The sequence below is a fragment of the Porites lutea genome, chromosome 1 (assembly GCF_958299795.1).
Source record: "Porites lutea chromosome 1, jaPorLute2.1, whole genome shotgun sequence".
In the NCBI taxonomy this organism is placed as follows: domain Eukaryota; kingdom Metazoa; phylum Cnidaria; class Anthozoa; order Scleractinia; family Poritidae; genus Porites; species Porites lutea.
In genome coordinates this window covers 54,175,685-54,198,203 of record NC_133201.1, presented here as the reverse complement: position 1 = coordinate 54,198,203, position 22,519 = coordinate 54,175,685, and the positions used below count along the sequence as shown (strand labels likewise).

Below are 22,519 nucleotides of genomic sequence, written 5' to 3'. Positions count from 1 at the left end.
CGAAAGAATCGGACCTCTTGGGTCACATTGAATGCTGTGTTGTGTTGTGATTTCGCCCCATGTAAGGGAATCCGGAATCCAGGAAAATTTTGCTTATGGAATCCGGAATCCAGGTCTTTGGAATCCGCAATACAGCTCAAGGAATCTGGAATCCCAATAACGAGTGGAATCCAGAATCCAAGACTGTCCTGGATTTCCTTACATGGGGTGATGTGATTGCTTCGGTACAGTCCGGTACAGAAACAGTCTCATCGAGTCAAAGATAGCCAATCAGAGAGCCACTTTGGAATGGTGCTGGTCATTTTCGCATTTACAGGGCAGTACTTACAAATATAAACTACAGAGTACAGCAGTGCTAATTCCATATATCTCTTAGCATAATTTATACTGATTAATTTTTGCATTTCTTTGCTTTCTTTCGGTTTGGATAAAACTAATTTATGTCTTTGGAGATGGAAGGCAAGATTCGTATATTATGTATCTGTCTGTTAAAACGTGGCTTAAGAACTTTCAAGTGCATTTTAACTATTTGACATGTAAGTGGAATGGGAAGCAGTTAAGCTCACTAGCTGAAGCTAAACAATGACAGCATTATTGCTGGCAACAGATCGACGGTAAAGTTCTCTCGCAGAAGTAACAGCATTTTGCGATGAATGAAACGTCCAAAAATTGTAATCTTTTAGTCAGTCAAACCGTGAGGCCCATGCATAGCTCAGTGTCGGCCGAAAACACATTAAGAATCCAGAATCTTTGAGCACAGAGTAGGCTTTCTAAGACAAAATCACCTAAACACTCACAAAGCGTTTTATGCTTGACACAAAGTATTCTAGTAACACGAGCTCAACTGCACATACCTGAGATTTGTCTGCCAACACTTTCGGTAAATCACACAATAAATGACTTTCGCGGCAATCACAACACTTCCCAAAACCACTCACAATATTTTCACACTTAACACGGGCGAAACATCGTCAAATTACTCCGTAACACTTTGACTCGCTTTCTCCACATAAATCGTCACATGGAACTTTTCTAGACTCACTGACAGTCGATTTATTCAAGATCCCGGATGTAAACCAACGGTTGAAAAGGAGACATACAGCCCCCGCCTTCGACACAATTTTTTACTGAGTCTTTGGCCTGGTCAGAAATCAGCATGAATTTCTATCTTGCCGAATAGATTTCAACTCTAAAACCTATTTTGTGAGGTCAAAGACTTGTTACTGCCAACAACAAAGCTCGCAATATCCAATCTTTCAGTCTCAAGCCCGGGATCAGTCTTTCACCCGTGTAGCCCGAAATGAGACGAAATGCCAGAAGATATTGGACACAGCAGACTTTGCCAGACGTGAAAATTGTTCCTTAATAAGGCTTATTGATGCCTTCCGGAAAACTTTGCTCAAGGCAGCCAAAAAAGGACAACCCACTATGAGAGCCTTGTTCAGTCTAATACGCGCGCTGATTTCAAACTGACATACAGAGAGAATTATGGGAAGTTCCGGAAAACATTTTTTTTTTGGGGGGGGGGGGGGGGGGAGCGGGACAATAGGTTAATAGCCAGTGAGAAAATCATCAAAGTCTATCTACTGTGGCCTTTCCAGTACCGATTAAATAAATACAAAGTAGCTGTAAAAAAAATGCTTCACTACAAGACTCAGTCAGAGGGTATATAAGAGAGATTTCTGTAGCCATGTTTTTCAAATCCAGACAGATATATATACATATATATTGCTTGGTGTCTTATTTTCTAATTGGTATATGTCTCAGATAAAGTAGGAACTTGTTGTCATTTGGATAACATTCCTTCAATCTGCATATCCAGATAAAGGTTTTAGCTATAAGGCAACAGAAAATTATATGGAGCTTAAAGGAAGAGCTGTCTGGAGTAAGGACCAAAACGGTGGTCATGTCTAAGTAATTGCCTGGTTGGAGGATCTGGCACGACTGAAGCCATAACGAGAAGTCATCCCAAAAATTTTCGGTTTTTTGGCATTTCCAAAATAGATGCGTCAAATCCTCTTTCTCGTCGCAGCAAAAAGTACGCTTTCCGTCCTCTGTAACTCCTATTTTTGCAGATAGCTGTTAGTTGGTAAACGTCTATGTAAAAATCTGAAATTAAAATTAGTTTTCAGATCGTTGTACAAGAGTTTGCTGCTTGAAAAATGTTTCTCGAGTTAACATTTTCATCGGTTGAAGAGCAGATGTCTTTATGCCATTTGTTGTTTGAAAACAATTCAAGATGATTTTTGGCTTTTGAAAAATGTGTTGAAAGAACTTTCATGCTGCTGGCGTGTTCCCGGGATTTGTCGTTGCAAAGCCGGATTTCAAGGCTGAGACTATTCCGAAAAACATTAAGGGTCTTACTCGAATATCATATCTATTCTGAATTAATGGTCGAGGGAAAGGAAATTGAGAGAATTAATTATCGTCCATTAGCTATGGATGTTTAACTTTTTGTATTATTGATGGTAGGCCAATCATTGCAGAAAACCGGTGCTTATCAATGAATTTTGTAACAGAGGTAAGGATGAGAAAATGATGTAGGGAACTTGAACACAAGACAACGATTTTCTTTTTCTAATATTTAGTAGAAACTTTTCGAATTTAAACCCAGAATAATTCACCTTTATTTGGCGAATTGACCGAAATGGGATAAGGGTGATAAAGTTAGGTGAATGCACTTTTGTTTAGTCTTCTTCGTGGTAATATTATTTTCTACTTCAAATACTTCCTTGAACAATTTTACTTGCTTATAATGCCCAGTTTTAGAAAAACCAAACCACTTACCCCAAGAGAGGCTGGTGTAACCTCCAAAAATGTATTTTCGGCCGACTCTTATGATTGTTACAGTTGGTCCTTTGTTGTCACATCCGCTGTGAAAAGTACTGGCAGCCCAGCCGTCCACGGACGCCCGCCAACATCGCTTCCATCGTGAAAATTTGCTCTGAGCAACTGGTTTGAGCCAGGTGCTTAAATATTGCAAGTAGTTAGCATCATTCCCCACAATAGTAGACTGTTGCAAACCCCCTACAAAAATTAGAGACAAGGTTATCACTAATTTATTTACTTACCAATTCTTGGTAGGATCACCGCAACAGCGCGTGGCGCTTATTAACGAAGACCCATAACAGTCCCGCCCACCATGGGAGATAGACCACAACACCGGAGAGTGCGTCCCCTACTCTTTACGAACAGATTGTGGGTTCTTTAAAACGGTTAGGAGACGGGGCCTACGGTTTATCGTCCTTGCCTGAGAAGACAACAAAGTTTAACCATTTGCAGATGTCTTTTCAAAGGAAACAATTTATCCTCTGAGTCAGTGATTTAAAGGCCCTGAGTTGGTGGCCTCGAACGGACCCAGGAATTTAAAAACTCTTTTTCAATGCGAATCGGATTCTTACCTTGCGAGGCAAATTATCAATTTTCGAATGACTTCCCTCACAACAAGAGTCTAAAACTAGGGGTAATAATGAGGCTGAATATGTAGGCCGCGTTGCCGGCGCTTGGAAGTAGTGGGCACAAGAAAAAACGGGCGCGCGAATGTGTCTCCCGCGCGCGCGCCCGTTCTCTCTTTCGCCCACTACTTACAAGCGCATGCTACGCAGGCTACCGAATATGCAAAATATCAACCAGGCCACCGAATTAAACTGCGAACTTTAGACTCGTAAGAAGGAGGAGGATACCATGTCGCCTGCGCAGCTACTCTTCTCCATAGCTTGTCGTTTAGAATGGGACTTTGGGAAATCATAAAAAGACACTCGAGAATTTAGACGTTGCATGTAAGCAGTAGAAGCTACTGAATGATGGCCATTGAAAACATAAGAACTCCGCAATAAAAGTGAGTGATACAAGCACGCCGCGTATAGCCCGTTGCTATTCTATACCTATTTGTACATGGTGGGTTTCTTGTATAACGCTATTAATTATTCGCAATTAATAGCCTGCTCAGTCTTTTCGGTGTTTCGTATACACGCCCCACCCATTTCTCTGCATTGAAGAACTCTCTCTTTACCAGGAGCTCCCCGCTCCTACCGCCTCCGGCTGGGTCTCCCATATATTATTGGAATTATGGGCATTGTTTGCTTATGGCTACAGTGAGAATAGATTACTATATAAATCAACTTGCTGTTAACCATTAACACGGAGTGCTGCAATTTTATATCTGATCATACTTGCGTAATTGAGCTCGCACTCAAAGCCGTCTCCAAAGTAGCCTTGATCACAAGTGCAATTAAATGAACCACGATAATTTGTGCAGCTGGCGACCTGATCGCAGTAATACTTGTCCCTACTGCATTCATTCAGATCTGTTCAAAATAAAAATAAAAAACTATAGATTTATCACGATTAACACACCAAAATGCGTTTTGTTAGGTAGACTTTTCTTCTATATTGTACATTCCTAAACTTATACCTCACAACTTACCTTTCTTACAAGTATACTGATGACAGTCACTGCATTTCACGTCATTCCATTCATATTTATATTCAACGCCAAGTGTATGCACACAGTCTTCATCCCGAAAATTGTTCGGTTGGTTTTTAGCCCAAGCTGTAAAGTTCCCAGAACCACGATCTGCCCAAGTAAAGGAGCCCTCTGTAAAAATATCATTCAGTCCCAGCCAGGATTTTGCTCCATTGTGTAGATGCTGTAAAAACACATTTTCTTCGTTATTTTGGACATTAACAAGAACCGAGTTTTCTTGTCGGCATTTATCCAGTGCTGTGGTCCAATTTTGACAAGTCTTACTTGTGAAATAGCAAAAGCTGTTGAAATAGTTCCAGCCAGGTTCACAGATGTCTGCGAAATACAGATAAACGTAAGCGTCAAAAATATATACATTCAAATAAACTGCCCGATTGATAAATCCTTAGCAGCATCTCATTCGCAGTACTGTTGGGAGCGTGATGAGAAAATGTTTTCCGAAGCTTAATGGTTTCAAGGTACTAGTAAGATATTATTGGACAGAAGACTAGCGACAGGGATATACCACTCGCATAGAGATAAAATATATCGAACTTTTATGCACAGACTGTACTATTTTAAAGAAACACAAAATTTAAACGATTGTTTTAAGCATGGTGCTTTTAATTTATAGCAAGGTCTTTTATGCTCGTTATTTATCCTTTAAGAAAACTTTTAATTAAACGGTGAAATTCTTCGAGGGGTAGTAAAATTATAACTTGAAAGAATTTCAAGAATCCTTTTTATGTCAACGGGTACACTCTCTTGACTCACTTGCAAAACCATCAATTTGAATTGTGTTATTAGTTTAGGGCATTTCCAAAGTATTTCCAGATGAATACGGTAACAAATAATGTTTCGTTTTTCATTTGCTAAAAACAACTTCATAAATAAACTCAGTAGTATTACAGACCTGTGAGCACGGCATAACAGACGGACAAGGGGTCATATCTATTCGCGTATAATTCCTTGACACAGGCTCTGAATCCAGAGGTATTCATGTTCTGAAAAAAAATAATAAGCACTCAACATAGTTTAATACAGCTAAAATTGTAGTCATAAACAACTGAATTAATAGGAAGAGAAGAGCAGAATATTTTTAAAACGTTCTCCTTCGTCTTCTTATGTAACATAGAGATGCGAAGATTCGCCGTAAATTAACACTGTGGTTTGATGAAAGTGATTAAAGAGCGCTAGTAAATCAAAAGAAGCTTTAGAAATAACAAAGGTATAAAAAAAATATATGGTGAATTAACGTTGACTTCGAAATTTTATCGAAAATATCCTTTTTACCCTAATAAGGGGCACGGCAGTGGCACAAATGAGCTATGAGGCCCAGAAGGACAGAGCTAAATACCCCTGTTGATGAAGAAAGCAGACAAATGTTAGTAGCAAAGTTTCCTGCCCAGGAAACAGCTCTAAAGAAACGTTTAAACCCGCACAATCAGATCTGAAGTTCGAGACCACCGCGCGCGGCCCCTGCTGATAATTTAAACATATAATTATTTTGTACCGACACCATAATCGTATTCGATTATTATTGGCAACTTCACTCGACACATTTTTGCGCCACACCTATTATTGACCTATACGTCGCCTCAAGCAAGCGTGTGTCTCTGTTCAGTTATATCTTTCGTCGAGTTTTGGTTTGAAGTTTGTTTGCCTTGATACATTCCCACAATCCTCCCAAATAACGGGAAATTTTACCTCGATCCAAGTTGTAATTCCGTTGTGAATCGGTGCTGAATTCCCAGATACCGTCGTGCTGTGATTGGCTGAGAGAAGAACTGTCGGAGTCGAGTTATAAGCTCTCGTGAATGAAACGAACTGCCATGGAAGAGAAACGTAAAACGTTTAACACTGTTCCCTAATCACTAAAAGCTTCAGTTCCCGTCAATGTGTTTATTTTTGAAGTCCCAATTGAACAAGCAATATTTTAACGGAACAAACTGCCATTTCGATATTTTGATATGTCTTATAACAATATAATAAGACATGAGAAATTTATTTAAGTGTCAAACGTATTTAGCTAACTGGGGACACTTATATAAAATTACATCATAATAATGATAATAGCGGAGCTCCACGCGCGCGCGAAGCGCGCTGCTGGGCGGAGCCCCATTGCTAACTAAATCTACCCATCCCAGAAAATTCGGTAATCACGTGACCGTACACCGACCGCCGACCGCCGACCGACCGTCCGTCCGCACCACAGGAAAACCAATGTTTACTCTCACATTTTAACTTGTTTGGGAGCCCAAGAGAAAACTAATTTCACATCAATGTTGTGATCAATTGACAGCTGTCAAAACAGGACATCCGCTGACCAGTATCACCTGACCGTACCGCGGGCTCAAGTGTTTACCCATCGAGGTCGAGTATTTTTTTGAAGTTATCCGCTGATTAATTACCAGTTTGAAATGATCGCAGGCTCAAGTTTATTTTTTCCAAGGATTCGTATCAAATATGTTGTGTTTATGTCACTATGGCCCCGCACTATTAGAATTTTGATTTCAAACTGACTTCGGAAGCGAAAATTCAGCCAGTTTTTTTAAAAGTACAGGCGGGGAAGACCTTATCTTACCATGGTCACGCGTTGGTCACGCTCTACGTCCAATTTTTATACTCTGATTGGTCAAAATTTGACAGGTGAGTTCATGCGAAAAAATTATGCAGCATCTTGAAAATTGTTTACTTTGACAGCTGAAGCTGAAGAGTTTTGTGTCAACTTGTGATGTTTTTAACTGTCTTTTTCTTCTGGATGTACAAAATGAAATACAGCTGCTATCAAGAGTCTTCTGTTATTCATGGCTGGTTTGTTTACTGGGTTTTTGGTTGAGGAACGCGTCGCTTGTCAAAATTTGGTAATTCGATTTCGGATGGCATCGTTTTCGTTTTTCACCTTGCTTAATGCGTAAGAGGGTTTAAAAGTCTCAAGCAACTGTGGCCTTCCTTGATAGCTTTCAGGAACTGAATCTCGAATGGTAAGCCTGAGTAACTATTGTATTTGATGTTTGTTTTTGTTATATCTAATTTCATGAAGTCTTGCACATTCACGCTGACAGTTTATGCGGCAAGTTTATGCACGTTTGTAGCCGTAGTTTGAGTCAATGATCTGACCTAGTATCAGGTTTGAACGGTTTGATATAAGCTTACAGAACTTTAAAAAGCCTTCAGATATATTTGCTCACCACAGATAGAAAGAAAACGTTCCGAAGAATATTTAGTTATAAATTTGGCTGTAGAAAGAAAACTTTGAGCGATTTTCTTGCTTCGAGGAGTTCACCTTGGAAAACAGTAAACACCCGCGCCGTTAAGCCGGCTTATAAAGCTTCACCCCGAGACTCAGGATTTTTAGAGACACTTTAATACTTGTCTTCATGAATGAAAATTGTTATCTCTGTAAATGTTTCACCGAATTATATTTCTTTTTTTGATTGTTAGTAGTCTCTCTTGCAATTTTAATCGCTTGTCTGTGCCGTTTGTTTTCATCGTTCATGAACATCGCTTGCAGGAGTACTCAAAAATGTCGCGCGTATCAAACGCTTTATAAGATTACACATCGTTATAACTGAAACCATTAAATAACAAAAAATAATAATAATAAATTCGCTATTATGTTGAAGCTTAACTCTATTAAAGTTTATTCAAACACTCGACCACACTGACAGCTCGCACTATAGAAACGAGAACCGGCTGCCCATATGGGTGATTTTGGAAATTTTTGAACGGTTTCGCTTTACGATTGATCGTCCTGAATATTGACTGAGTGCAATTTGTCTTGAAAAACTGTGAAATACTGCATTCTGTCCGAGGTCTGTATGATAAATAATACTGTTTCACCTCAAAGGTGATGTATAAAAATTATAAAAGGTTGATTTAAACACCCCCAGATTTGTTGGCAAGAATTTGTAAAGTAAACCTGTCGAACGCAAAAAAATTCGGCGTGATTTGTTTTCCAAGAATTTGTTTTCGAGGCCTAATCTACTCTGATCTTGAATGTGATCGAAGATGTTTGCTATTTTTTGGGTGTACATATAAGGTTATCAATTCGATGTAAGATGTTTCACTCTAAAATAATTTAGCCTTTCCCTCAAACGTCACATGAATGTGCCCTTAAGTTAAATGATTTGTAGATTAAAAGTTTATTTTTTGATTTAAATTATAAATTTATTAATTGGAGCTTCGCTTTTAGCCCTGGCTAAATCTATATATTAATAATAATAATAATCTATGATAATACCAATTATAATGATATATCCTAATTGGGCACACTAATCTAAAATACATACTAATTCATAATAATGCATAGATTTATTAAAATCATAAAAATCTTAAAATCATAAAATTAGGATCTGCAAAGGTCACAATATTCACAGTTATTTTCTACTAAATTTGATCAGAAGATTACATTATTATTCTGTTCTTGTTACAGGCCTCCGGATTCAGACCCTAGTTGGGTATATTTATTTAACATCTTTCTAGATCAAGTTTGCGATCAGTTTCAAAATATGGTAATTTGTGGTGACATTAACTTGCCGAACATCTCCTGGAACTCCGTGGATAGCGCTTCAGGTGCTAACGAACTGCCATTTATAGAGGCGTTACATGACCACTTCTTGACGCAAATTAACCACACACCGACTCGCGGTAGTAACATTCTTGATCTAGTGATAAGAAGTGCATCAGACACACTAAAGTGACCGAGGTGTTGTCACCTGATAAAGCCGGTATTTTTACAGATCATTGTGTCGTCCTGTTTAAGTACAATTCTTTTGTTAATGCTTCCTCACACCCGCGCAAATATGTCTACGACTACGCAATTGGCGATTTTGAAGGTTTGCGTGAAGCTCTCTCGGCAATCAATCTCTCTTCTATTGTGGGCCATAACATTATAGATGATGACGGGCGGTGCTGGAAGGACTTATTACTAGCTGCTGTCAAGGACTTCGTGGCATCGAAGAGACCGAAAGGCTGTAACTCGGTTCCTTGGATAGATAGTAACATTTTAAACCTAATCAAGAAAAAGAACTCAGTTCACCAAAAACTTAAGTCACATCCGAACGCCGGCCTGAGGGAAAAGCCGTGATCACTTTTACGACTCCATTGACACTGGCTTAAGATTCAATCCCAAGCGCTTATGGTGAATTTGAAGCTTAACTCTAAATCTCATCCCACCCCAGGCAATGTCTCCATGGTAACCCTCCCAGACTCTTCCGCTGACCAGTCACAAAACCATTCAAGAGTAAGTGCTGGTACACCTGCGGGAATAGCTGACCTGTTTAACAGTTTTTTTGCCTCTGTATTTACTATCGACAGCGCAGTGGAGAAGACAGCGTGCATACGTTCGGACACTGTTATATCCGATCTAACTCTCAATGAGTTTACGGTTGTAGCTGCAATCAAAGCATTAGAAGTCGGGAAAGCCACTGGGCTGGACGAAATCCCTGCTAAATTGCTCAAAGAGACTGCCTCGTGATTGCTCCTTCCTTGTGTAAGATCTTCAACAAATCACTGCAACTAGGGTCTCTCCCGAGTGACTGGAAACTAGCTAAAGTCGTGCCTGTCCACAAAAAGGGTGCCAAAGACCACGTTGAAATTCATCGCCCCATCTCTCTATTCCCAATAGTGTCCCAGCTCTTTGAGCGCTGTGTGTTGAATAGCATTAAGGACCACCTGTACCATGTAATTTAACCTAAACAACATGGTTTTTGTACTGGACGATCGTGCGTCACCAACCTGCTTGAGGCTTTTGACCACATTGGTTCACTTTTAGATAGTGGCAACCAGGTTGACACCATCTACCTTGATATGTCAAAAGCTTTTGACAAAGTCAGTCACAGGCGCCTCGTCCATAAGCTAATCCAGGCCGGTTTCGGTTGCAACTTGCTTAACTGGTTCTGCTCTTACATGTCAGGTCGACGCCAACGCGTTACGGTACTCGGCGCCACTTCAGAGGATCTTCCTGTTACCTCTAGAGTACCTCAGGGTTCCATACTAGGACCAGCCCTCTTCCTCTTATACGTCAACGACTTTCCCGAAGTCATCAGTTTTAGCAGTCGAGTATTGATGTTCGCTGACGACACAAAAATATTCAGCGAGATAAAGACTTTGGGGGTTGCCTCTTCTCTCCAGAAAGACTTTGGTAAGCTTGCAACTTGGTCGCAATCATCCGGTCTCCTTTTAACGAAGCTAAGTATAAGGCCCAGCACATAACAAGGAAAACAAAGCCGATCTTATCCTCTTATAAACTCAACAACACCGCACTTGAATTATATGCTGCAGAAAAAGATCTGGGCGTATGGATTAGTCAGGATCTGACATGGTACAAACAAGTAAAAGAACAATCTTCGCGTGCTTATAAACTACTTGGATACTTAAAGAGGAACACGAGGTTCATACTTAGAACCGACGTAAGACGAACGCTATACCTAGCCCTAGGTAGGCCACTTTTGGGAGACGCCACCCACATTTGGGCCCCGCAGTCCATCGAGCTCATTATCAAGCTCGAGCGTATCCAAAGACGCGCGACTAAGTTTATGTTAAAACTGCCTTATTCTTCTAATATAATTTATAAGTCTCGTTTACAAACTCTAAACCTAATACCTATTTATTACTGGCATGAACTTTTAGATCTAACCTTTTTTTTTAATTGACACACTGTCTTGTTAACGTGAACTCCTCGGTCCTACCTGAAGTTCGCAAATACGGTAGACGCAATAGATCCTCAACCAGCAATGTTAATACATACATAGTTAAGAAATGTAAAACTACTACGTACCAGAAATCCTTTCTCATTAGAGCTAATGGAATTTGGAATTGTTCAGTGGATGAACTAGATTTGAGCTCATCGACCTTAGCTTCCTTTAAATCGGTTATTTTTAATTATTATAAGTCCGCGTTAGCTGTTTCTTATGACTGTGAAGACCCACGTTCGTTCAAGTCTATCTGTTTAAAATGTAACAGTGCTCGTCCCTTGTCTTGTCCAATAACTTGTTGTATGTAGCTGTAGTTTTTCTTGTATCGCTGTATTTTTTAATATTTCTTGTTTTTATTTTTTTATTAGTATCCGGGCCCACTGTAATTGGCAACAGCTGTTGCGGTGTCCCTGCCAACATTTTTCAGTTTGTTTGTTTGTTTGTTTGTTTTATGGGGGGGGGGGGGGGGGGCGAAGTTAATAAAATAAAATATAATAAAATAATAAAATAACAGAAATATCTAAATTTCTGATAGCGTTCTTGAAAGAGTGAAGACTAGGTGATTGCTTGACCTTGTTGTTTAGTCTCTTCCATAGTAAAGGTCCAAAGTTACGAAATTAATTTTTGCCGTGGGTTACAGAATTGAATCTAGTAGGTAAATGAAAGTCCTTGTTTGGCAGAGAATGCCTCGAATTATTTAAATTAAAAAGTTCTGCTTCGTCGGTAGGGGCGAGGTTGTTCTTGACTTTGTACATAAGTATTGCTATATCCTGCAATCTACGATTTTGCAACGTGGGTAGTCCTGATATTTTAGTAGTGTCTGGTAAGAGGCAGACTTAGTTCTGTATACCGTTCTTACAGCACGTTCTTGAAGGCGTTCTATTTTCCTGCAGTTGGAGGCCTTACATAACTGTCAGTAGGTAAGGTAAGGCAGGATGGAAGACTTATAGCTGAGCAGGGAACAAGATTGCGCAAGCGCATTAATTAGGATCCCCAATTTCTTAATGACTTTCTTACACAGTTCGCTAATATGACCACTGAAATTCATACTGCAATCAATGTGGACGCCAAGTAGTTTGATGTAATCTGTGTTTGTAATGACCCTACCATCTATCCATATATCAGTGTATTAGCCTTCAATAAAAATATTTCTAGGATAAAGGATCATCGCCTGGAATTTGTCAGCATTTGCGACTAGAAAGTTATCACGATACCAAGACGCCGGAAGTTGACCTTCCTGCTCTAAGGCTTCCCTTACAGCCGTAAAATTAGTTCCCGAGGTGTACAGCTGTTGGTCGTCCACATACATCGGGAGTTTAGCGGTAGTTATGGAGCCGGGCAGGTCATTCTGAAATAAGTTCCAGAGCAAGGGGTTGAAGGAAGACCCCTGAGGACACGCTCTGCTCATTTGGTACCAGTTGGTTTCCGTATTTCCCAATCTTACTCTCTTTTGGCGGTTGTTAAAGAGTGATCGCATGAGGTCTAACGCTGAGGACTCAAAACCGTATGCTTCAAGCTTCGTTAGTATCGGCGAGTGGCTGAGAGAGTCAAACGCTTTACTCATATCAGTCGATAGAATACATACTAGCTCTTAATTTCTGTCTTTTGCTAGCTTCCAATCCTCGTTTAGACGTAGTAGAGTGCATGGTCTCACAGATGTGTCCCTTTTTGTAAGCAGTGCTTCGTGTAGAAAAGATGCGGTCGAGTTTCACAGTCACTTGTTTCGGTGCAGTTGCTCAAACACTTTCTCGATGGTTAAGAGGAACGTTGTCGGTCTTTACTTCTTGACTTCTTGTCTTAAAGTATTGTTTAGTGGACCAGCTTCTTTACCTTTCTAGTCAATTTGATCTCTATTGCGTAAAGTGTATATGACTAAAAGTGTTTTGAAAATATAAACAGTGATTTAAGTAAGCGATATACTTGTGAGGGAAAATGCTGTGAACAGCATGCTACTCAGTGCTTTCGCAAAGAATTCTTTTCTCACCTGGCAATAAGCATTGTTCATTTTATCCAAAGGTGGGTTCGTATTTGGAAAACTTATGACACCATGTTCAGTGAAAAGAGGCTTGTGCAGTTTGGAGAAGGCAAACCAGTTCTGTGAAAAGAGATAAAAACAAAAGTCATGATGCCACCCATCTTGTGACAGAATCGTATTACACCAACAAAAAATTTAAATAAACTCATCATTTTTAGGCTCCTTTGAATCTAAGTATTTTGAACTCTATGAAGTTGTGACCTAACAAAGAGCGCAAAGAGTCAAGAAAAGGATGCAAATCCACATTTTTTAAGACACCAGGCGAATCACGTAAGAGCGTGAAGGGAGACATGGGGACAAGGAAGACCGATTTGTGTGCTATTTAAAATTCACCTCCCGTAATGCTATTGAATTCATTTCTTCTTCTTCTTCTTCTTCTTCTTCTTCTTCTTCTTCTTCTTCTTCTTCTTCTTCTTCTTCTTCTTCTTCTTCTTCTTACTATTATTATTATTATTATTATTATTATTATTATTATTATTTCCGTTTCTTTTTATGTTTTTCTTTCTGCATTTCCTTTTGTTTGACTGATCATCACTCGCGATCGCCCGGACAATCTTTACTTAGCAATGCTTTTTCCTCTTAACGCTGTTATTTTTATCAAGACCAGCATTCCTCACGAATTTTGTGGACAGTCGCGTTCCAGTTTTTTAAAATCTGACTAAGAACGTACCACAGTGATATCTTGGTGTCTACCGTCAAAGTTTTGCATTTCACGAAGACAGACTTTAACTGAGTCTTTTGTTACGTCTTCAATCCAAATGAGAGCAGCATCATACTCTTTACCAGTCCTCAGGTGCTCTGACGTCACAAGGACTATTGGCGCCTCGGCAAACTTGCCCTGAAGAAAAAGCAATAACAACAATCGAAACAGCTTTTTTTTTTTTTAATATTGCTGCAAAACTACTTGAAACTAACCACTAAGTAAGTTCCCATTCTTACTTGTTACCTAATGTTGTTTTCTTAACTAAGTCGCTAAGTCGGTCACAACTTTTTATAGGATCTAGCAATCATCTCCCCAGTTACCTCGTAATGATCGATTATTTTTTGTTAACTTTGCGTCTTATTTTTCTAGTTCAAGGAAAGTTTTAATATGTTCTTTAACTTAAGATGTGAATTCTTGTCTTTTCACATTGAGTTAATTCAAATAGATAAACAAGTATTTTGTGTTTTTTTTTTTGTTGTTGTTGTTGTTGTTTTTGTTTTTTTGTTATAAGCTGCTTCCTTGTATCAGATTAGAGCTTCATTTTGTTGAAATGGATGTTAAGGAGGTCTCTCCTTCACAGTTTCGCTCTTGATGTTTTTCTTCTTTTGTTACGCAGACAAGTCGTGATTAAATCTGTCATGTTTTGGCTTAGGGTCACAAGACTCAATTTTCCAATTATTTAATATTGGTCATGGAGACTTTAGTTGAATTTGCAACAACTATTTAATTTAATATGTACATTCCCATCTCACCGTAGGAAAGGTTACATCTGCGCAGTTGGTACCAGACCACCATTTCTGCAACTCAACCGTTCCCGTCAATCCTTCGGGTGGTGCTCCTTGATAAGCTACCCAATCAATGGTGGCAAATGGATTCGCGCCTTCTTCTTTCCTCCCGGTTTGCATGACACAGACGGTGAAGTTTTTTGTGTTGATACTTTCTGTCCATGAAGTAACAGCGTCGTGGACTGTCACAGAGTCATTCAGCTTCATGTGATTGACGGTTATTTGAACATGAACTTGTTTATCCGGATAAAACCGGTATGGAGGAAATGTGACTGTCTGACAGTTTGAATCTGACCATTTTGGAACCTGTAGTAGATCTACACGGCCCCGAACAATTGGAAAACCTGTTTTGTAATAAATTAAGTACTTTATAAGGAAGCATCACTGTGCTCTTTAAGCATTATCGCTTAGGTAGCTTCCCTAGCTTGCGTTGTAGTGCAACTCTAAGTGGTGAAGGGTGGTGATAAAAAAAGCGATGAAATGGAACTAAAACTAGGCTATAACTTGTAATGTCGGCTGCCTTTCAACAACGAAATGTATAGTGGCTGCTTGTTATTGCATGCTGGTTTCAGTGCCCAAGATAAACATATGCCAGTAAATTGGATGCGCGAGTCACTGCGGGAAATATTTAATTTTCAGCAAATTTACTCAGTGCTAATAAGGTGCAAAAAAGTGCAAAAGAGGATGAAATCAAGGCAAAGATAGTAAATACTGCATCACCCCTCAAATACGCAACTCCGTGTAAACTGGTATGTAAATGTAAAATTACCATTATCTTTGATTTCCTACTCTTTTGTCCTTTTTTGCACCATACCGTAAAATTCCGAAAATAAGCCCCTCCATGTATAAGACCATCCAAATATAAGCCCCCCCAAAGCGGTAACGAGAAATACCCTCCGTTAAATCGCCCCTCCAAATATAAGCCCCCCGGCCTGTACTTAGGAAATTGCCCTCAAATGCAAAGTTAAAAAAAACCAAAAACGGTAAATTTACTTCCAACTATAAGGCTAGCCCAATCGATTTTGAAACTCAAATTTCCCTCCGTAGATAAGCCCCTCCGAATATAAGCCCCTCCAAAAATAAGCCCCTCAAAAAGGCCCTTTGAAAAACATAAGCCCCGGGGCTTATTTTCGGAATTTTACGGTATTTGCCCAGAGCAAATTTGTGTAATCTAATTTTATGCGATAAAAACTAGATTGCAAGACAAAAGAGAACAAAAGATTTTACACAGATCAAACATCGGCTATAGTCTGGGCTGCTATATGTTTGTTTGCCAAAGTAGAGAGACGAAGTAGCTTGTTACAGCTGTCTATTGTCGTTTAGCCTGCTTGAGGAGCTAAAAGCGAGCTTAAAAGTAACGAAAAGTTATAACCATCGTAGCTAGAAGCTAATACAATTTTGAGCCAACACCTATAATTCTAAGCGATCGAGAGCTTAACTGCCAGACTTTTTATGTGGTATATACAGCCAAAAAAAAATCGTTGAAATTATTTTTCCTTACCTTCACAGCTTCCTGGATGATAGACCAGATTATTTTCAAGTCCTCTGCAATAGCTTAACTTATGCCAGCACCGGTTGTCGTAAGTTGTTCCGTTTGCAGTGCACACTGGGTCTTTATATGAAGGGCATTGGTCATCGCACTCACACCGAGCGTCATGCGCACTGTAGGTCCTGCAAACTCCAAATCGTGGGCAATGCACATTAAGGCAAGGATTAAGATCTGCACCAAGAAAAACATAACATAATAGTGAGTAGTGATTCATTTGGAAAATAACATAAATGTCTAATATATTTTTCATATTTTAATTAAAATTAAGTTACTGTTCAGTAGTAGTAACATGTTTGCTTGTAGGTACCTCAACTAATGTTTTTTTTTTGTTTTGTTTTGTTTTTTTTATTTTTAGTAGACCTTATTAACGATACCCGCCATCTCTGCACGCGCTTAAGGACTGATGGAATAAATTAAAGCAATGTTACGTGGTGTCTCAGAGGGCAAGCAAGAGATAAAATCAGTAAATACAAGAATGCAGTCGAGTTTGTTTTATCTACATAATAGAAAATTAAGACGTTTTGACCTTAAAAACGAAAATTGCAAAATATGGGTGGAAGTGATTTTGAATACAGTACGCGACAGTAGAAATCTTCACAGCAAGGAATTGTGACGTAAAACTTGTCGAAGTTTACATTTTGCATTTTGCATGACTAAAATCGTCGTCTTATTTTTGAGGGAATAAACAAACCCGACCGCGATTACTCGATTACTAGTATTGGCAATTTTATTACTTGTGTACCCTCTAATTGCTCTTATCCCATCAACGATCAATCTTAAAGTTCGTGCAAAGATAGAGTGTAACATGAATAAGGTATACGTATATCAGTGTTTGTACTCCAGTGTTTATTTAATTATATCATGAAATAGATTCCTACATATAAGAACTTCTAAAAGATATCAATAAAAATAATAGTAATAATGATTATAAAAATAACAATAGTTTTTACTAGAAATAGTGATCATTACAATAGGAAAATTATAAACAACCTCCAGTAACAGCGTAGCTGACAATCAAGGGATCATGACTCGATCCTAATCCACTGAGGTCTTTAACGCAGACCTTCATAGATTCTAATCCAACTTCCTACAGCAAAATGTAATAGCACTCATCAGTTACTAGAAAATCCATAATTTCTTCTTGGTTTCTACGACGATACCTTTAAGTCATGAAATTCATGGATCAGATCCAAATTATTGTTTTCTTATGGCTTTTTCACAGTTTTCACGGTCCTTTTACAAATTTACTAGAATAAACGGATTTCTTCTCTTCCCTGATTGAACAAGGGATATTTGCTTTTGGGTCTCAAAGGTGTCGTGAGAGTTCAACCAAACAATTGAATAGAATAATGTAGTAAAGCACTGAAAAAATCCCTGTTCATTATCATTAACCTTAAGTGACCATCAAGAATATAACCCAGAGAGCAAAACCCCGTTTCTTGATGATGACGCCACTACTGGCTTTTCCGTGAAAAGACGTCTGAGGAGCGAGCGCAGAAATTGCGTACTGATGATGTGTCAATACGCAGATCTGGGCATGCAGTGCTTTTGATTGGTTAAAGAAAATTTCCCTTGCAGCATGACCAGTCAGAAGCAAAATCTCGATCTGGGAAGTACACGTCATCTGTATGGAATTTCTGCACTCTTCCACGGAGGTCTTTTCACGGGAAAGCCAGTAATTGCGTCGTAAAACGGGGTTTTCGGGGTTTTCCTCATTTTGTGGGAAAACTAGTGGTGGCGTCGCGCGAAATGTCGGGCGGGCTGTTTTCTCAGGTTAGAATAAAAAAGCAAACCTACCTCTAACCAGGATGATATTATATTATTTTCTGGCGGACGACTTCCCTTGACCTTAAGATTATACTGATGATTTACGGAAAGAATCACAACTGGCGATTTGTAAAAGGTCGTATTGAAAGGCACTTCCTGTAAATAGGTAAAAAAAGTCATGTAAGTTAGTAAATGGATGTGAACTTGCTCAGTTCTCCCTCTATTTTTGCCCATCGTCTGTAAAGTCCCCACTTCTAATATTCGCCCACTGTCTACAACGCGAAATTGAAGAGATTCGAAATATAAAATTCTCGCAAAGTCACGAAATTTAAGAATCGTGAAATATGCGCACATCAAAATCGCGAGATAAACATGTCGCGCTCATATGGGAATTGCCATTTTGGATACAATGTCGATTACCATAGCCTGGTAAGCTTGGGTTTACTGTAGTTTAAGTTTTCTTTAGTGTGAATTTAACCACTAAAAAATCAGTGTTCTTTGGCTTGTGCTAAATGTTCTTGTTAAAACTAAAGTTTTCACCTGACAGAAGCCGTAGTTGTTTTTGGCCGATGGATTTCCACTGTTTGGAAAGATTTCTTCCCCAGTTATTGTGAAATTAAGTTGACTCCCATTTCCAGTGAATGCAAACCAGTCCTGCGGACAAGAAAATAATGTTTAATTTGCTACCCTTTTCTTTACAAGACGAGTTTCCTCAGGTTTCGAACCACCGGTTTCCTTTAACAAGAAATGACTGCATGAGACACGTGAGACACGATACTGACCTTAATTGCGTCAAAAACGTTCTGGGTAATTGGGTTTCCGGGCTGCAGAAGTGTGGCAAAGTCAAGTTTGTTTGTTTGTTTGTTTTCATCAATACTATAGTTTACTCGGACATTTTTCTTCACTTACCACAACTGCATCTTGGTGTTTTCCATCAAAGGGCAAGAATTCCCTTAAGCACACTTCAAATCCTCCAGAATTGACGTTTTCTAACCATAAGTACATAGCGTCATTTGGCTTTGTGCTGCGAGTGTACTTAACAGAGACAAATACACGAGGCTTGAAAGCAAAGCTCTGCAAAAAAATGTTAGATAAAAAATATATGAAAAACTACTGACTGAAAAATAAACAAGCTTCTCGAAAGATAAATCAGCATGAACGTATCCAGGAGGTAGTCATCAGAGGCACTTAAATGAAATTAAGGATTTGTAAAAGGCTAAAGGGAGCAGATTAATTAAATCTACTTGTCTATTCCCATTAACTAAATTTTCTACCCCTTTTTCACCTCTTTCTACGAAGTGTTGAAAAGGTTGGTGAATGCATCTTATTTGGCCTATTACTTAATAAATAAAGTTACATACAACAATGTTCCTTTTCGGCTAACTTTGTTAAGTTTAATGCTACAAATTTAATATCATTAGAAAATAGTCTTCTATTTTCCAAATTACCTTTAACACATCAATACATTCAAAACGGTCATGACAAGCATTATTAAATCACTACCTCCAAAGTAAACGTGAAAATGTCTTAATATCTAAAAGCGATGGAAAGAAAAGTTTGAAACTAAGCCCGAGAGAAAGCTTAAAAAGACTTTAATGTACTTTGCTATGTCCTTTTTACACCTTTATAACAAACTTAAATACTTGTTATCAATCATTGTTGTCTAACCTGAGAAAAGGCCACCTTCTCACACTTTGTTTCTGTTGTCCATGTTCCGCTAAAACTAACGCTTCCATGCGTTAACATAGGTTTGTCCTGGAATGCTACCCAGTTGATAATTCCAGTGTCATTTGTAGAACCTGTTGCACGCGAGCACAACTGAAATCCAGCTGTACTAATGGACTCTGCCCACCCGGCGGAAGGTGAATGAACTGCATCTGATGACTGATCTTCGTGGCTTAATGATACAAAGACTCGAACCTGAAATGCGTTAGGTAAAGATAAGCATCAATGAAAATTTGCAGGCAACAATTCAACCCTAGACTACGAGAAGTCTCTCTTTTTTCTTAATCCGTCGAGCAAAACACGCGAGAAACGCAACTGACCACGCGCGTGACTGAAAGGGCGAGACTGCAATCCTCGTTTCTCGCGCGCGTCTGGCGGCTTTGACGCTCGTGGGTGCGTGCACTCCTCTCACTAAATCTGAAAAGAAAAAGAGTCTAATTCCACTCCAAATCGACCGCATCCCGCCCACCCCCATTCCCTACCCCTTTCTAAGGGTTAAAGGTCTTCTAGCCTATTTTTATTGTCAGAATTCTCTAGCTTTTTTTGTTTCGTATTGTTTTGTTTTCTCTGAAAACACACGCATCCTAGGGATTAGGGAGCACTTGAACATACCTATGCGCACTAAATTGTCTGAGGTCATAACGTTACAAAGGCCTCATTTTTTTAATTGGCAAATCAAAATTTGTTAAAAACATTAGTTTCTAAAGAAGCTTATTGTGGTCTGCTAGCAAAATAAAGTTGCCGCCAACCCTTAAGATTAGACTACTGTATTTCCTCGAAAAATAGCCTTTCCTCGATTAATTGCCCCCTCAAATAACCGCTGCCTACCCCCACCCCTCTTGCTATCTTCTTCTTTCATCCCCTCCCCGTCAAGTTAAAAATTGGCACGTTGGATAAAAAACAAAGCTGAAGTGGAATCTCATCCAGCAAAACTGATCAGTGACGATTCAAGCTCTAACGCAAAAGATATTAACATTGAAAAATAACCAAGGAACAGGATTGCTCCTGCCAATGCAAGGAACCATATTTGGAAAACTCATAAAACCCATGCTTAGTATATTTGATGTGTTTATTCTTCTATCATTATTTAATAGATAATAAAACAAAATATTTAGGGAACGACTTCTAGTATGCAATATTTGAAATAATCGCCTCCCTCGAATAGTCGCTCGCGGCTATTATTGGGGGAAATACGGTAATTTTTAATTCCTTAGGTTTTACTTACGGTTCCAGATCCAGTAAACGTGTGTGGAAATACCACGTTAGTGCAGCGTGGCAGTGTACAATGTTGTGGAGCCTTGCATCCGCTGTTGCAATTCCATCCTTGACGTGTCTCTGATGCGTTTAGTTTGCCTACCTGATAGGAAATGCCTGTAAAATAGAAAAAAAAATGTCTCAATGTAGTGTAGGTATGGGATGGAACGAGACGGAGTGTTGCTTCAAACGAAATGAACAAAGATAGGCTAAGGGTGTGTCTGTGTTTATTTGAAAGGCGAGGAGTCAAACTTTCGTGTGTTATTAAAATGTGAAGATAGGAAATTAATTCTTCTTCATTTAGTGAAGTTCAGTTTGAAAGACGTATCAGCAAAAGCTGTTCTTTTGCAAGAATATTATGAACTTTCTTTTCATCTAAATAGCGCTGCAAAAATAACTTGGCCTACGGTTCATAAGTCTAGGAGGCAATAAGTGTCCTGTGGTGTTGTAGGGAAGCGAAATGTGAGCTTAAAAAACATAGCCTAGCGTTTTTTCACTTTACATTTCCAGGCCAGGCGTAAAATATTTGCCTTGTAGTTATGTGAAGAATATTCAGGAAGAATAATTCTATATATACAGATATTTTTAATTTCAATTACTCAACATGGTTTTCTGAAATTGTACTAAACAACTTGGCGAATGGCAAATCAGTTCGATGCAAGCGCATTCTCGCGTTGCAAGTAAATATCTTTATGCAAATTTTAATATCATCTAATTTTCATATTGTTTTTGCTTGCTTTTATCATCATGTTTCAATATTTCTCTCCTGATTTGGACATATTTAATAAAGCTTGTGGCGGTCCAAAGGGCAAACTCGGAGTATTGAGTCCGAGTTTGTCAACCCCCGTTTTTTTTTTTTTTTTTTTTTTTCCTTCATGTTCAGTTACTCCACTTGTTGAAAGCAAATCCATATAGATATCTAGATTAATGAACTGATTACCGTTTTGCTACGCGCGCACACACAGTGTGTCGAGTAAGCTCGGTTCCTTGCACCAAAAGCGTAGCCCGCAATGACAGTTATCTCTGATTGGATTAAAACAGAGCTGCACGAATTAGGAAATTTGAACATCGGTAGAAGTGCGGTAATGACTGATTCGGAAATAGGAAAGTCAAAGAATAATAACTCGTTTAAGGTTTTCTGTAAATGGAGGGTTGATGAACCGCCAGATATCACTGTGGCCTTCGAAAGTTTGAAATGGATTAAAACTTTCGCGTGGCATCAGAATGTGGGTGTGGAGTGTAAAGGGCAGGTTTAATTTGATTTCAAAGATCTCACCCCACTGGCAAAATCTAGATCTGAAATCTTCAAACTGTTGGTCTTCTGATCGAGGATATGAAATATCGTATCAAGAATAGATCACCTGTCTGTGTTTACAATTTTGTTTCGTTTTCCTTCAATCCAAGTGGTAGCCCGCTGACTGAACAGACTGTACTATATTTTGAAGAACAGAGTTGCAACAAACAAATTAATCCATCGGAAACTTTGTAATATAATCATTTTTTCGAGATCGTGAGATGTATAGAAACTGGCTCATCAA

General features: G+C 38.9%; 1 protein-coding gene across 1 annotated transcript in view; it reads right to left on the bottom strand.

The window, feature by feature from the left end:
- Nucleotides 1-22,519, bottom strand: part of LOC140921581 (uncharacterized) — a 28,534-nt gene that overhangs the window by 5,492 nt on the left and 523 nt on the right. Inside the window, exons 2-16 of the mRNA XM_073371585.1 lie at nucleotides 20,953-21,098; nucleotides 19,671-19,922; nucleotides 18,912-19,076; nucleotides 18,543-18,656; nucleotides 18,033-18,158; nucleotides 17,226-17,322; nucleotides 16,188-16,406; nucleotides 14,654-15,030; nucleotides 13,869-14,036; nucleotides 13,148-13,258; nucleotides 6,173-6,292; nucleotides 5,379-5,469; nucleotides 4,427-4,801; nucleotides 4,173-4,307; nucleotides 2,788-3,027 (exon numbers count right to left, since the gene is read on the bottom strand). Of these exons, the coding sequence (XP_073227686.1) occupies nucleotides 2,788-3,027; nucleotides 4,173-4,307; nucleotides 4,427-4,801; nucleotides 5,379-5,469; nucleotides 6,173-6,292; nucleotides 13,148-13,258; nucleotides 13,869-14,036; nucleotides 14,654-15,030; nucleotides 16,188-16,406; nucleotides 17,226-17,322; nucleotides 18,033-18,158; nucleotides 18,543-18,656; nucleotides 18,912-19,076; nucleotides 19,671-19,922; nucleotides 20,953-21,098 (2,736 nt within the window). The remainder of the gene's footprint in view (nucleotides 1-2,787; nucleotides 3,028-4,172; nucleotides 4,308-4,426; nucleotides 4,802-5,378; nucleotides 5,470-6,172; nucleotides 6,293-13,147; nucleotides 13,259-13,868; nucleotides 14,037-14,653; nucleotides 15,031-16,187; nucleotides 16,407-17,225; nucleotides 17,323-18,032; nucleotides 18,159-18,542; nucleotides 18,657-18,911; nucleotides 19,077-19,670; nucleotides 19,923-20,952; nucleotides 21,099-22,519) is intronic.